Source organism: Lolium rigidum, chromosome 5 (genome assembly GCF_022539505.1).
Source record: "Lolium rigidum isolate FL_2022 chromosome 5, APGP_CSIRO_Lrig_0.1, whole genome shotgun sequence".
Taxonomy (NCBI): domain Eukaryota; kingdom Viridiplantae; phylum Streptophyta; class Magnoliopsida; order Poales; family Poaceae; genus Lolium; species Lolium rigidum.
This window is the reverse complement of record NC_061512.1, coordinates 56,238,169-56,252,575: the sequence shown is the minus strand read 5'-3', so window position 1 is coordinate 56,252,575 and position 14,407 is coordinate 56,238,169. Positions and strand designations below refer to the sequence as shown.

Below are 14,407 nucleotides of genomic sequence, written 5' to 3'. Positions count from 1 at the left end.
ACTTTTTTCGTTTCGTCCCTCTCAAGATTATCACCGCAGCTGCAATGCAATGAATAAAGCGGCCGCTCAGTAGCACCCCACTGCTCAGTAGCACTGTTCAGCTTGTGCAAGCGGCAGCAGTTGTTGTTCTTCACTGAAAATACACTTGCCCCTCTGTCAGATCAGATCATCCCAATCGGAAGCAATGCTTGTATTTTCTTGATTTCATCGTCTTTGTTTGTGTGTGTTTACAATCCATGATTATCATTTGTAATATTTTTGTTGCATTGAAATGAGCTAATTAGATGTTTTTCTTTTTCTGTCCCTTGGATGGATGGATATGGATATGCAGAGTGCATTATGAGGAGTGAGGAATCGGTGGGATGTGCGATGGCCTGCGTCGCCTTTGTCCTAGATGGAGTCGTCGTCGTCGATGAAGGAGCGTCAGCGGTGGCGGCCTGAGGAAGACGCCGTCCTCCGCTCGTACGTCCGGCAGTATGGCCCCCGGGAGTGGAACCTGGTGGCGCAGCGGATGAACGTGGCCCTGGACCGCGACGCCAAGTCCTGCCTGGAGCGCTGGAAGAACTACCTCCGCCCCGGGATCAAGAAGGGCTCCCTCACCGACGACGAGCAGCGCCTCGTCATCCGCCTCCAGGCCAAGCACGGCAACAAGTGGAAGAAGATCGCCGCCGAGGTGCCGGGCCGCACCGCCAAGCGGCTCGGCAAGTGGTGGGAGGTGTTCAAGGAGAAGCAGCAGCGGGAGATCAGGGACAGCCGCCGCCCCAACCCGGAGCCCAGCCCCGACGAGAGGGGACGGTACGAGTGGCTGCTCGAGAACTTCGCCGAGAAGCTCGTCAAGGAGAGGCAACAACTGGTGGGAGTGGGCGGTGACCACCACCTCATGGCCGCGCCCATGCTGCCGCCATGGATGTCGTCCGCCAACGGCGGCGCGGCAGTCGCTCCGGCCCCGCCGACGCCCTCGCCGTCCGTCACGCTCAGCCTCGCGTCCGCGGTCGCCGCGCCACCGGCACCGCCGCGCCGTGGATGCCGCAGCAGCAGCAGATGATGGAGGACGGCGGCGCGGCGTTCGGGTACGGTAGGCCGCCGCCGCCTTCCACGGCCATGATGGCGGAAGCTCCTCCCCCTCCTCTGGCGGAGCTGGCCGAGTGCTGCCGGGAGCTGGACGAGGGGCACCGCGCGTGGGCGGCGCACCGGAAGGAGGCGGCGTGGCGGCTCAAGCGCGTGGAGCTGCAGCTGGAGTCGGAGCGCGCGTGCCGGCGCCGGGAGGCCGCGGAGGAGTTCGAGGCCAAGATGCGAGCACTGTGGGAGGAGCAGGCGGCCGCCGCGGAGCGCCTGGAGGCCGAGTACCGGGACAAGGTGGCCGGGCTCCGGCGCGACGCGGAGCTCAAGGAGCAGAAGATGGCCGAGCAGTGGGCCGCCAAGCACGCTCGCCTCACCAAGTTCCTCGACCAGGTCGGCTCCTCGTGCCGCCGCTGGTCGCCCGGCGACATGAACGGCCGGTGACTGCCCCGCCGCGGCCATTGCTGGTTGCTTTCTTTGTTGCACTCCCGACATCCAAAAACACAGCGATGGCTTGTTCGTTGCACATCTTTAGTTTTCCTTTTCTTCACTGGAAGCTTCACTTCTCTCACTCTAGTCTAGCTGATCAGAAATGTAATGCCGTTGCTACTGTCGTAATTTCACTTCTTTTCGGCCAGTCTTAGATCATGCCAATTCTTCATCGTTTCTTAGCAATAAATAAGCATTTTGAAAACAAGATGAGTTCAAATCAAAGTTATTCGATCGTGGTCATCAGGATGAGACTTGTACTTACAAAATTCTCAATTCGATTTCAGTTGATGTAGTGAGCAAATGCAGTAGGTCAGTTTGACCAAACAAATTTGGAACTATACTTTTGGCATCAAGGGAACTATATTTTTGGCATCAAGGATTCAACTACGGGTACGTCTTTGTCAAGAATAAAGAGGTTAATTTCACATTAAAAAAAGGTCGTCAGTATGAAAATCTGCAGTCAGAAACGTTGGCTGTGTTCTCTATTAACTGATATTCATCAATTCATCAAAGCGCTGTTTAATCAAGGTAACATCTCGTAACTCAGAACATAACACTGCAGTCTGGAAGACAGGAGAAGTTATATTCTCACGCCAACTGATTGATCAGCTAATCAAATATCTGTTTTAGCCAAGGCTGGCTAACATAAACTAACTAAGCCTGGCCCTAGCAAGTACTATGTCATTTTAGTTCCATCTTTCTACATGTGATATACTCCCTCCATCACATGAAAGTTGTATGAGATTTGTCTAAATTCGGATGCATCTAAACACCAAATAGCATCTAGATACATCCAAATTTTGACAAATCTCAGACAAATTTCATGGAAAGGAGGGAGTATATCATATAATACTCAGCCAGAGAACTAGCTATGCATCAAGTGTACTAGCTTGAGCTGTTGGCTGATTGCTCCCCAGAAAACATGCTTCCACTGGACATCGCCGCGGATCCCGACTGAGCAGGAGCCACACCCCGGCTCCTCTGGATCTGTCTGAGCCTGAATATGTCTCGGGGCATCGCTCGGTTCTGCGCCGCTGCTGCTGCATCTTCTTCCTCTTGCCCTGCATAATTCAACACCGATTAGACTACGGACCCAAAATGTCCCTTCATATTTGTGTTGGTTAGACCGTCCGTAGTGAACTATAAAACTTCAACATGAATCACTTGTAAATAGCTCGAAAAATGCCCTTTGAGCTTAACATGCAAACATAACATCGGCTTTCTGGACAGCAAAGATTGGAGAGGGGAGGGAGAGTACTTTCAATGGCCTTCCTTTTCGTTGGCTGCCCATCTCTTGGAGGTCTATGAACTGATCCATTCTGGTTCCGAGGACCCGAGAGGTCAGTAGTGGTAGCGCCAGGAACCGGACCAGAAGGTTTGCCAACATCAAGTCCTGCTGGCAATGTGCTTTGCAGTAGGACGCCAAGCACAATGTCTATATCTGGTGATGGACCTGTTAAGAGAAGAATACAAATTCAGCACAGCAATATTTTGGCAGATCAATATTCAAGATTGTGATTTTTTATTTCATAACCATGTTCTCAATTAGAGAATAAAGAGCATGCTCACAAGTAGTTTAAACTACTGAACATTTCTCAACCAACACACTACATGCACCAAGCCTATGCTAGTGTCTTGATTAAGCATGGACCGGTTCCCATGCTCTCAATATAATAGCATCTGGCAAAGATTTTAGAAGGTGTTTGGTTGGTGGGTTTGTAAAGTTATCTGATAACGCTGGTAACAGGTACTGTTAAATCTTGTTTGTTTAGTAAGCTCTGTAATTTGATAAAACGGTATCAGATCCCTCCCCTGTGCAAATCCGTTTCCAGGACATAGCGGGTGTAATCAGATCACAATAACACCATCTCTCTCTCTCTCTCTCTCTCTCTCTCTCTCTCTCTCTCTCTCTAGCTTATCGCCTTCTTCTCCATGACATTTCCGTCCATGCTTCAGACGTCCGCCACAGGCAACCACCTTGGTCTTCTCCTTCCCCAGCCTCAAGTGCCCGATCTCCAATTTCCCCCAAGGCATGAATGATTCTATCCCCAGCTTCCCTCGCTCCGCGGATTCAGAGATCGCCCCGGTCGATCGCAGTGTCCTACCCTTATTTACTGGTGAGAGGCCTGGCTACTCCTTCGATCAGATCTAAAAAGTTGCGGCTCCATTGAGATCTAAAAAGTTGCGGCTCCTTCTGTGTATCTTCTTGATTGAGATCTCCCGAATTGTTCCTTTAATTAATTGAAAATTTTCAACCAGTTTGTGAACTCCACGAACCAACTACAGGCTTTACCAATGTCGTAACCAAACAGTTTACGTTATTTGTCGATACCGTTTACATTGAAGGTGTCACTCGATTACGTTTCCGTTTACATCGTTCTTAGTGGCTATGCAAGAGATGACAATGAGTACTCATGCAGTCATGCAACCGTACCTTCAATAGCAGGCAAATTCGTGATGAAGGACATTATTGGTGGAGAAAGCATTTTGAATATATCGTCAACCTCCTTTGTGTACCCACTGGATGTGGCTGTAATCACTGGACCTGATAAATTAACAACACTGCCTCATGAGTGAGATAGGCAAATGCAACTGAACAGTTGATGCAGTTACAACTGGAATATCCATGCATCCGGTTCTTTCTCATCAAATAACTATGCATCCCATTTTCTATAAAAAATAATAATTATGCAGCCATTCATACCTTTTATCTGTCTAGGATCATAAATAATCATTCGAGAAGTCTCGGGACGAACAACTCTTGCAGACAAGGGTAATAACTTTGCATTCGCACCAACCCCAACATTGCCTTTATCTGAGCCAAAAATGTAGGTATAGTCAGCAACCACTTTACTATTGTTGCCAAAAACAATTAACAGATAGCAGATTACCTAAGGTAGGGCCAACAACACTAGTTAGCATAACTGACTTGTCACTCTTCTTAGACATGTTCTTTGCAAGCCACTGCGATATCAACACGAAGAAAGCATTACACGCAAGATTTGTCAATGGAAACCAAACATGGACTCTGAAGTTCCATAAAAATATAGCCCGCATCAGAAACATAAAGCAATGGCGCAATTGCATTCTTTGGCCAAATTAGAAGAGAACTTGAGGGGTACATCCAATTTAGGTATAATATCAGTACTAAATGATGTCATCCAGCTTATTATTTATGGGCATGCTTGAAAAGCATGTCCTGCAATTGTTGCTGTGAAGTTGCAAATCAATGCCATGTGTCAAAAACACAAATGTATCTTTTACGCAGATTCAATGATTTTTATAAAGTTCATAGTTCATTCAATAAGGAGTCATTCAGCGATCAGGGAATCAAGAAGGCATGTTAGGCTTAGAAATACATGGCTAAGGCAATTTTTTTGATATAGAATGGTCAATATACCTCCTGTCTTGACAGATAATCCAATTCTTTTGATGAGCATGGCCAAAGATCCATATAATTATATCGAGAAACAATGTCATATAGTGTGTTCTCTAACGACGATAAGGCATCTTCTGATGTCTTAGATAAAGCCTCCTTCCTTCTTTGTTCCACCTGAGAAAACAAATTTTATATAAATAAAAATCCATAAAAAAGCTGCAGTTTTTTCCCAAGAAAAAAACTCAGAAACATAAAAAAGGAAATGAAAACGGCTATTATACATGCGTTCATCTGCAGCAACTGACCATACAGTGAATTGGCCAGGTAAGGAACAAGAGCAAAAGATGATAGTACAGAACTGCAAATACAAAAATAAACAGACCCTCCTTTGGTTTCGAGCTTTTGCAAAGTTTGCTTTTGTTTCCAAAATTGACAGAACCATAGCATGGTCTACTGCTCTCTACCAAACCTGGCAGGAACCTTAATTGCTGTACATGCATATTATAATATTGCCTTATTCCTTTAGACGAAAGTTTTGCAGAACAAGTGCTGTAAGGTTCAGTAGGTGGCAATTCCAAACCAAAGTATTGAGCAGGTCAGTTGTAAGACCTCAAAGAATGTAATTGCAATAGGTATCATCTACTACTGGTGCCAAGGAGAGCATGGACAGCAGATTTGAAAGGGAGGGAACCCTCACTAGGACTTAAGTCATTAACGGTTAAATGCAAACATAAGAAACTCTTATTTGCAACTTGCAATTAACAACCTAACAAATTAGATTTACTTAAATATAAACCATCTAAAGATAAAATGCACTCCAATTCAAACTAATGCAATGATAACATCCATGTGCACTTTGCTTAAATTTTCGTACCTTTAACATGCTTGACAAATCCCCGTAAGTCTGCTCAAATTGAGCGAACCGTTTCCATACCTACAGGAGAATAACAACATATTCAGACAACTAATAGACAAACATATGAATCTATATCTATATCTATTTGCATGTTGCACCTCTATAACAAATATCCAACAACATGAGCTCCCGAGGCTATGCAGTGCACCACAAAAAAGGTGGAAATGCTCTATATTATTGCTATTGCTGCTGCTGGGAGCCTGGGACACTAATGCCAATTAAGATATTTTCTGAAAAGTGCGCATCACCTTCTCATAATATAGAAATACTGAGTAACTTGCGATCAAATAGAACAAAATATTTACCTCTACGGATTCCTCAGGAGGAAGTAAGCTCAGAGCTCGCTCAAACAAAGCACGTACATTTCTATCATCGTTTAAGCGACACAGGAAGTCGGCATATCTGAATCATAGCAAGAGTCTCAATAATTAAACAATTTGACTTGTATTTAACGTGACTGAAATGAACCCTTTTCAACTGCCAATAGATGAAAACAAAATAAGTAGCATAAAATAACTAGTCGGCAGACATTTGGTTCATGCTCGTGAACCAAAATACAATTAATTTAAGTTTTTGTTAAGCTGAATGGATACTTACTCAAGGACGTATCCTGGCTCTTGCATAAATTTCTTTAAACCAGCTTCAAAAACATTTTGAGCCACCTACATGGGAATGCTATTTAGCAGATACTACACGTACACGATAAGTGAGTAACTGCAAACTGGAAGAAGCGACATTAATACAAGTGAAAAACTGCAGCGTAAATTAATATATTAGACCTTATTATTCAGCAATTAAGTTTTCATTACTATGATGGCAACTGGCAGTTTGAAGTATGCAAGTTACGAATTGCACCTTTATGGCCAACCAGGGGCGGAGCTGTAGCCGGTGCTACCCGGGCAGTAACACCGTTCCAGCAAAGTTTATAAAAGCGTACACTGAGTACAAAGGTCCAGCTAATAGAAAGTCTATGAGAATCAGTTGGCCTACTGCAGCACATGGCCCACTGGAGGAGTTTGCTTGGTGGGTGGTCTCAAGAGTCTCCGTTTCTCCCATGCAACACACATTCGATTGTCAGCGATAGCTGATGTCCTAGACTCCTAGGTCACAACATCCCTTCCACCTCTCTTGCTCTTCTTTGTCTCCTCTGAAAATGTCAAGTGCTGCGACATCAATTCCCCCTAGAGCGCAGGTCTGCCGCTCTGTTCTGTGTCCTCTCCGGCGATCCGCTTCCTCCAATGCGCTCATTCCCCAATTTTCAAAAAAAATCCATCTATTTTGTATCTGGAATTTTTCAAAGATTTTCAATTGTTATTTTATTAGAGTATGTGTGTTAGTGTCATGGTAATGTATGTTTACTACGACTTTTACATGCAATAAAATATTTTTTGCATGACACATAAGTTAGCACCCGTCTTGCTTCGTTCCTGGCTCCGCCACTGTGGCCAACTTATACCCCATGCTATTTGCAGGCAGGGATACATACTAACTGAGGGAAATTCCAGCAAAAACTAGGGTGCCGGCATCAAAGACCACCATTCTAAGCAGGTCTAAGTGTCCACCTCAACCCTCTGATAATCTTTACCAAACCCTTTTCGATGGTTGGTAAGGTACTTCATAGCACAAAAAGAAGGGTATGCCATGCCTACTTGATCCTCTCTGCATGAGCTGGAAAACTAACTGAGATGGACAGAATACAAAAGGACGTTCCCCTAAGTACCATGAAAGAATGGATGTAACTGCATTGTACCAGTTAGGATGACAAGTTACCTGGCACAAAGTTCCAAAGGTTTAAACTAACAGTGCTTGGTAAAGGAAAAAGTGTATGCACATATGTCATCAAGTTAACAACCTTCGCATCTTTGTCGAGGCAAAATGACATTGTAGCATAAGCAACATACACATGATAGGTGCAGCTTGGCAACTTCCGAGCTTCCAAAAAGTACTTGCGAGCCGCTTCAATGCCTTCAGTTCTCCTTAGAAACCGAATAAACTGCAATACAAATAACAGAACACTAAAGATACCAGACACTGTAGCCATAATCATGAGTACATGTAAAATAGTAATGGTAACAAACCTGAATATGTGCAAGTGATGTCATGCTTGCATTTTCAGCTACAAGAGACTCATATATCGTCTTAGCAGGCTGCAACGCATGCCATGTCAGAAAATTAATGATCATCTTAAGAGTACCTGTAAAAGTATGCAAGTGCTCAGATACACATTGTAGAGAAAAAATCAAGCAAATGAACCTGAATTGCCCCAATAGACTCTTCCAGTTCAGCAAAGGCATATTTTAGTACTTCAGAACCTACAAAAAGTAATAGGCAAAATAATCAGGTCCGGAAATGAATAAATGCTACAGTACATTTCAGTTAAAACAGCCATCTAAAGTAACTAGCGTTGTACTCTAGTACTCACAACTCAGTGCAAACATGACTGGCATTTAAACTGGAGAATTGTTATGATAACAAAATAATTAGCAAAAAAAACACAGAATCAGTTGTACAATACTGTGGATACGATGTCATTCATGGTGTGTGTCTGGATGATGAATTAATGTTCATTTTACCTAACATTCAAATTATTATAGCCTATCACATGAAGTTGGAATTTAGTAGTTACGTCAGTCACAGAATACACATAAGTAACTATGACGAGCTGCTACCAATCCGAATCAGACAAAATCTTGCTGATCTATTGACAAAGTTAAGAGTTGCTGGTTATACCAGTACAAGAGATAAACAGGAACTAGGAGCAGCAGCTACCAATCCAATTTAACAACACATCAGGAAATAAATAAGCCTCACACTAACAATCATTGACTACCGAACTGGATATCAACACTGTGTGCACGCATGAATACATTCACGCAGATCATTAAAAGGATCGCATAGACCAAGATACAAGTATCTGTCTTTCACGCATGCATATGATCGAATGTATATAATTACATATATAATACGAGGGTATATGTCTTGATCTAAGATGTGAACTGAACAGTGACGAATTCTGACATATCAGCTCTCATCACATATTCACATAGTTGGTCCTGGGGATTATAACTTGATATTCTCCTTAGAAATGTGTTCAGCCTTCCTGGAAGTTGTACTTAACTTTCCTTTATATCATCCTAGGGACTGCCGCCCCAGAGTACATACCAATTACCAATCAGTTATTTAATTCCAGTCAGTCAACATTCTTTAGGTGAACTGGGATTGGGCCTGATCCAGTTCAAATTAGTAGTAAAGTTTAATGCTCATCGAACCCTGGCTCATCCAAACAGAGCTAAGGTTGTTAGATATAAGCGAATCCTTTATCGAACCTTTTAAGTAATAAAACACCCTTTATCGAAAAATATATATAAACAAATCAAGAGATCGAACAAGAGTGAAATCGTAATTCCATAAGTTTGTTTTCCTGCGGATCTTTCCACAATCCTGATAGCATGCTCACAATCTCTCAGTAAATCAGATCGACACTAGCTTCCAGGAGGATGCACTGACTACAGAAGTGGACATCACAACTGAATTGATCAAGAGAATTTCGCAGGATATTCAATTACCAGGGAGTGCTTTTACAGCGCGCTGAAATATTTTGATTGCAGAATCCGTAGAACCGTTCTTTGCATGCCACGTAGCATAATCATACCATACATCGGGATGATGGTAAAGATACATTAGGCACTGAAAGTAAGAACAAGTCGTACACTTGGTTAGTATGTCCCCATTGTAACACCCAAAGACAGTCATTCACTTTGAATGCGACCAATGTACACTACACAGGGAAATTAATCTTGATGCCCCTCTGTTCATAAGGATATTTGTGACAAACAAAGAATATTTCACATGCATATGAAGCCGCAATGCTCAACCACGATATAAATCTCCACGACCATAACCATATCGAGCTGATATCCATAAGCAACATTCTGATTATCGCAATCAAATTGATATGGTTATGGTCATGGAGTGGTTGAGCATTGCACCTTCGTATGTATGTGAACTATTATTTTCAATATCTTGGGCAAGAAAGCTCAAAAAACTTCAACCACAAAAGAAAAAAAAACTATACATGGCACGTTTAGACATGCCTCCATGTGATCAGTTGACCACAATGTATCAGAATGCCTAACTGGAATACTATGCCAATCATCACTATTTCAGAGTGAATCCAAGTGTACAGACAGATGTTGGCTTACTTGCTCATAAGTAAATGTAATACGCCTATTAGCAGCTGCAGCATCGATTCTTTGAGGGTTCCCCCTACAGTAAACAAAATACTTGTGTTAGCAGAAATGTGGGGAGTAACCTCAGAGAGAACTGAGTGGTAGAAGGTGACAAACTGATATATCAAGTTAGAATTAAGAAACATGGCATACTCAATAACTTGCCCCCATAGGATCTAATCCAGGAAATAAAGAGCTCAAGGAGAGGATGCAGATAAATTAGGGAGATGATAAGCAAAATATAGTCTTCTAGGGCAGAGGAAAAAAATGAAAAACAAAGATTACCTGCTCTAAATCTACATTCTACAACAAAGAAATAAAATGTCCCTTAAAGAATTAGAACAAACAAAAATCTTCTGCTGAAATTTTGAATCATGATTACACTTGCATATTTGACACAGATGTTTACTCACTTCTCAAATGTCAGAAGTCTTTTCCATGCCATACACTGTTGCTCTTCCTGTCAAATAGATTAGCAAGTTACCTGCCAGTTAAATACTGGTCATGCATCTACCACTCTACCAGAATACATAACAAAATAAATGTACTTTTCAAATACCTATTCAGTGGGCATGACCAATAAACTAAACAAGATGATAGAATAAAGCCGAGTATGGAAAGAGAAAACATTAGTTTTAAGTCTCAAAGCATTTCAATTGTGTTCACTTCAAATTGATACAGTGAGTTGTTTATTCAAACTAAGAAGATATCTTTTAGAAAACTACCTCGTTCAAAAATCGATGATATTTTCGAAAGGGTGCAGTCAAACTTCTCTATCTTTGGCAACTAAAATATGAAGGTGCAGACAGTATCACAAGGTTTGCGATTGAACATACTTTTACTGTACTTTTTTACAAATTTACTACCATATTCATACAAAAGGTAACGTTTAAATTTGTACACTGGAGTGGGGGGGTAAGGATGTTGAAACTTCAGGTAGAGGTAGGTCAGTTCGACAATGAGATAGATAAATCTTGTCATCCAGCTTTTCTAGAACACCCAATTGCTAAGTTTGCAATCAAAAGACACGGTTTTGTTTTACCCTACTGTTTTCCCTACAAGAATCAACAGTGACAATAAGAAAATGGATAAGACAACTTGTACGACAACTATAATCATGAATTTTTGTAACTGAGAAATAGAAATAATTATCAACAAAACATAACCATTTTGTAAAAGTCAGTATTGTAGACTGCCACACCTAATGTAAATCGGCGTTAGGGCCTGATCAACCGTTTACCTTGTAGGAGCCTGTAGAGGGGATGGCCAGCATGCTCCAATCGATATCGTCAATGTACTTCTTCCGTTCTCTATATACCGCCCTAGCACTGTTAAACTTTGGTTGATATTCAGATAGCAAGCCTTTTGCCTGGAAAATGGATATATTACGATGAGTCTATATGAAATACACACAAGACAGGGTTTGCATTGTCTTGAGATTTAATAAAATAAAATAGCAAAGTATGTGGAGTTCAGTAAACACTACTGACACATCAATGTACTGAAACTGAAGCTTCACACTAGGGTTTGAATGTTTGAAGTTTATATGCTAACTGCTTATAAAAATGACCGAATGATCCAAATGTAAACGCAATTACCAAGGTGCGACTAACGGAATTTTCAAAGTTGTCATAATCCTTCCACAGCTGCTCGACATGACTAGTTGGGACCAAAATTGCCTTCTGGTATACTTTCCTTATAGTAGTCATGCGGCGTGACTCATCCTGGGGCGTCACAACCTGAATAGTTTCAAACAAGGAACCGCAAATAATTCAAACACGGTTACATGAACACAATGCTTGAACAGGAAAATGAAGAAATACAAACCGGCATTGATTTCAAGAATGCAATGTACTCCATCCAAACAGGGCCAGATGCAACATCATTGCCTGGCAGAATTAAGCTTCTTAGTAAAAAAATCCACTGCAAAAGTGGCATAATACAAGGAACCGGCGTTTACTAGAAGTTCTTGATACTTACCAACATAGTTCAGCATGAAGTCAAAAGCCTTTTTTGTCTCCTCCAGACCCTCGGAGCCCCTTTTACTGTTTACTCTTTTAATAAAGTTGATGTAACAACGCCTGCAAGTTACACACATCCCTATAAGCTAATGCCAATATTGGAGTTGCTGGCAAACTGGAAAACTTATTTTGGGAAGAGTATGTCAGTCATAACTAAGAGCAATACGAGGTGCACAATCATCGTTTATGGATTCACAAAACAATGAAGGTGAAATGAAAGAAAAGTGACACCCCGCGCGCGACATTAAGGGAAGACCATGTTGGAGCGACAGTGAAGGAATTTCTCGCCTAACGAAAGAAAGCGAACTAGGGCATGTGGACATATATATCATCATTATAAAATGTGGAATCCCCTCACCAGAGATTAATGTGAGGGCAGGTGAGCAAGCATCTGCTGAATATCTGCTTGGCGGTTTCCTCGTCGTTCGCGGCAATGTATGCTTCAACGTACTGCTTCCAGTACTTCACCTGTACGCGAATTCAAGTCTCAGCTCCAGAGGATTGGCAAAGGGGTAAAGATAGAGCAGCAGCACGAACAAGTAAACATCTGGTGGGAAATTCAAGTGGACTCACCGCGGTGGGGAAGGTGGCGAGCAGCTTCTCGTAGATGGGGGCGGCCTCGGCGATGGGGAGCTGCTGAAGGAAGGGAAGGGCAGGGCAGGATTAGCTCAGGGAACTCGGCAGCATAGGTCATCCAGGTCAGAAGGGGGGAAAGGGCACGCGCGATAGAGAAGTGAGTGGGTGGTGGTTCGGCTTACAAGTGCCTCGTTGGCGAGGATCTCCGCGGCCTCTACGTTGTAGATGTCCATCGCCGCCGCCGCCGCCGCCCCCGCCGGATTCCTGCACGAAATATCAGGGGGAAATCAGGGTTTTGATTGGATTGGTCGCGGGAGAGGGGAGAAAGAGGGATGAATCGAAAGTAAAGTGGTAGGGCTTACCCACGGAAGAATCGCAATCCGGCTGGAGGAATTGGGCCTCCGCTCCACGCCGACGACGAGGAAGAGGGGTCTGAGCCACGGCCACCAGAGGTTCGAGCCTTCGAGTCGGCGGAGAGCTTGGCTGCTTGGGTGAAGGGAGGGGGCTGTTTGCAACTAGACGTCGAATTTCCTAGTTTTCAAAATTCGCACACTAAAATATGATTTTTTTTTTTACTCCAATAAACATGTTATGTCCAGGGTAAGTTTGAATTGTGACAAAAATGTACCCTAACAAAAAAAAATTAGGGCCTGATTGGTTGCGCACAAAGCGTTTTCTCCTATCCACTGGGCCAAACAAAAAAACGTCCGCTTGGTAGTCCAGCTCACACCGAAAGCTTGTACAGCTCCATGTTTAAATCAGGCCAAAAGTTGGTCCGAGAGGAATGGCCAACCGTTTTAGGGAGGGGGGGGGGGCGACCCAGGCGAGCGCCGCGTCGCTACTGTTTCGCACACGGTGGGAAGTGCGGGAGACGAGGCGAAACCCAAATTAGTCTGCACCCCACTCCCCTCACCGCTCAACCGGCACACTCACCTCCCTCAGAATCTTCATGGATGCCACTCCTCCTCCCCCTCCGCCCGGCGGTGACCCCTCGAAGCGGAAGATGTTCGCCCAAGAGGTGTGGGCGGCACGCCAACTGGACCTGCTCATGGTCGGCGGAGTCAATCTCGAGGCCGCTCTGAAGCGGTCGTCCTCGGTATGTTTGAGGCTGCCCGCGATGAGGGCGGCGACCACGGCGGCCACCTCGGAGATCACGGATCTGACCGGCGGATCGTCACCGACGGTGATGTCGGGTGCCCAGAGCATTGCGGCTGGCAAGGCACCTGCCTACGCAGGTCCTAGCTCGCCAATTTGGTAGGGCTTTTTCGACCCCTCCGGCGACCGCCTCGACCAGGGCATCCTCTTCTTCCCGGGCTCCAGCAGGTTGATCTCGGTCTAGGAGCATTCCTCCCATTAGGGACGCCCAATTTCTCCAAGGTACGCGCACAATATCGCAGATTTAGGAGGCATGTTAGGGTTTGGTCGATTTTGGTGCCATCTGATGATTGTGCTATGTCCGGCGAATGGCCGTACGATGTTAGGGCTAAAATGCATGTGTATTAGGGTTTCTTCTCGAGGTGTTGCATGCACAATGTAAATGTTCCCAATTTGGGAAGTGCTTTTGTGTCGTTGTGAAACGACTGCACACTCTAAATTGGGAAATTAGACAAAACTTACATAGTTGCATAGATGTTGATCATGCTCTTGTGCATTTGTCTGATGATGTGGCAAGATTGAGCATGGCACTGTCGTAGTGTTGATCATGCTCATGGGCATGATCTGGAAGGTGAACAAT

At 43.9% G+C, this 14,407-nt stretch overlaps 2 protein-coding genes across 2 annotated transcripts; one reads left to right on the top strand and one right to left on the bottom strand.

Annotated features, from left to right (window-relative positions):
• Positions 1 to 412: 412 nt before the first annotated feature.
• LOC124651659 (protein rough sheath 2 homolog) lies at positions 413 to 1,622 on the top strand. The gene is made up of 2 exons (XM_047190704.1): positions 413 to 1,019; positions 1,115 to 1,622. Exons 1-2 carry the CDS (start codon positions 413 to 415, stop codon positions 1,501 to 1,503), a joined length of 996 nt encoding a protein of 331 aa, XP_047046660.1. The 3' UTR covers positions 1,504 to 1,622.
• Positions 1,623 to 2,424: 802 nt separating this feature from the next.
• LOC124653005 (cleavage stimulation factor subunit 77-like) lies at positions 2,425 to 12,905 on the bottom strand. The gene is made up of 22 exons (XM_047192056.1): positions 12,855 to 12,905; positions 12,670 to 12,732; positions 12,455 to 12,564; positions 12,056 to 12,156; positions 11,903 to 11,964; positions 11,674 to 11,814; positions 11,316 to 11,444; positions 10,489 to 10,535; positions 10,049 to 10,112; positions 9,413 to 9,533; positions 8,100 to 8,158; positions 7,925 to 7,993; positions 7,699 to 7,839; positions 6,444 to 6,508; positions 6,152 to 6,248; positions 5,805 to 5,864; positions 4,952 to 5,104; positions 4,443 to 4,515; positions 4,256 to 4,366; positions 3,986 to 4,096; positions 2,810 to 3,004; positions 2,425 to 2,612 (listed from the first exon to the last, which is right to left on the bottom strand). Exons 1-22 carry the CDS (start codon positions 12,903 to 12,905, stop codon positions 2,437 to 2,439), a joined length of 2,199 nt encoding a protein of 732 aa, XP_047048012.1. The 3' UTR covers positions 2,425 to 2,436.
• Positions 12,906 to 14,407: the final 1,502 nt, after the last annotated feature.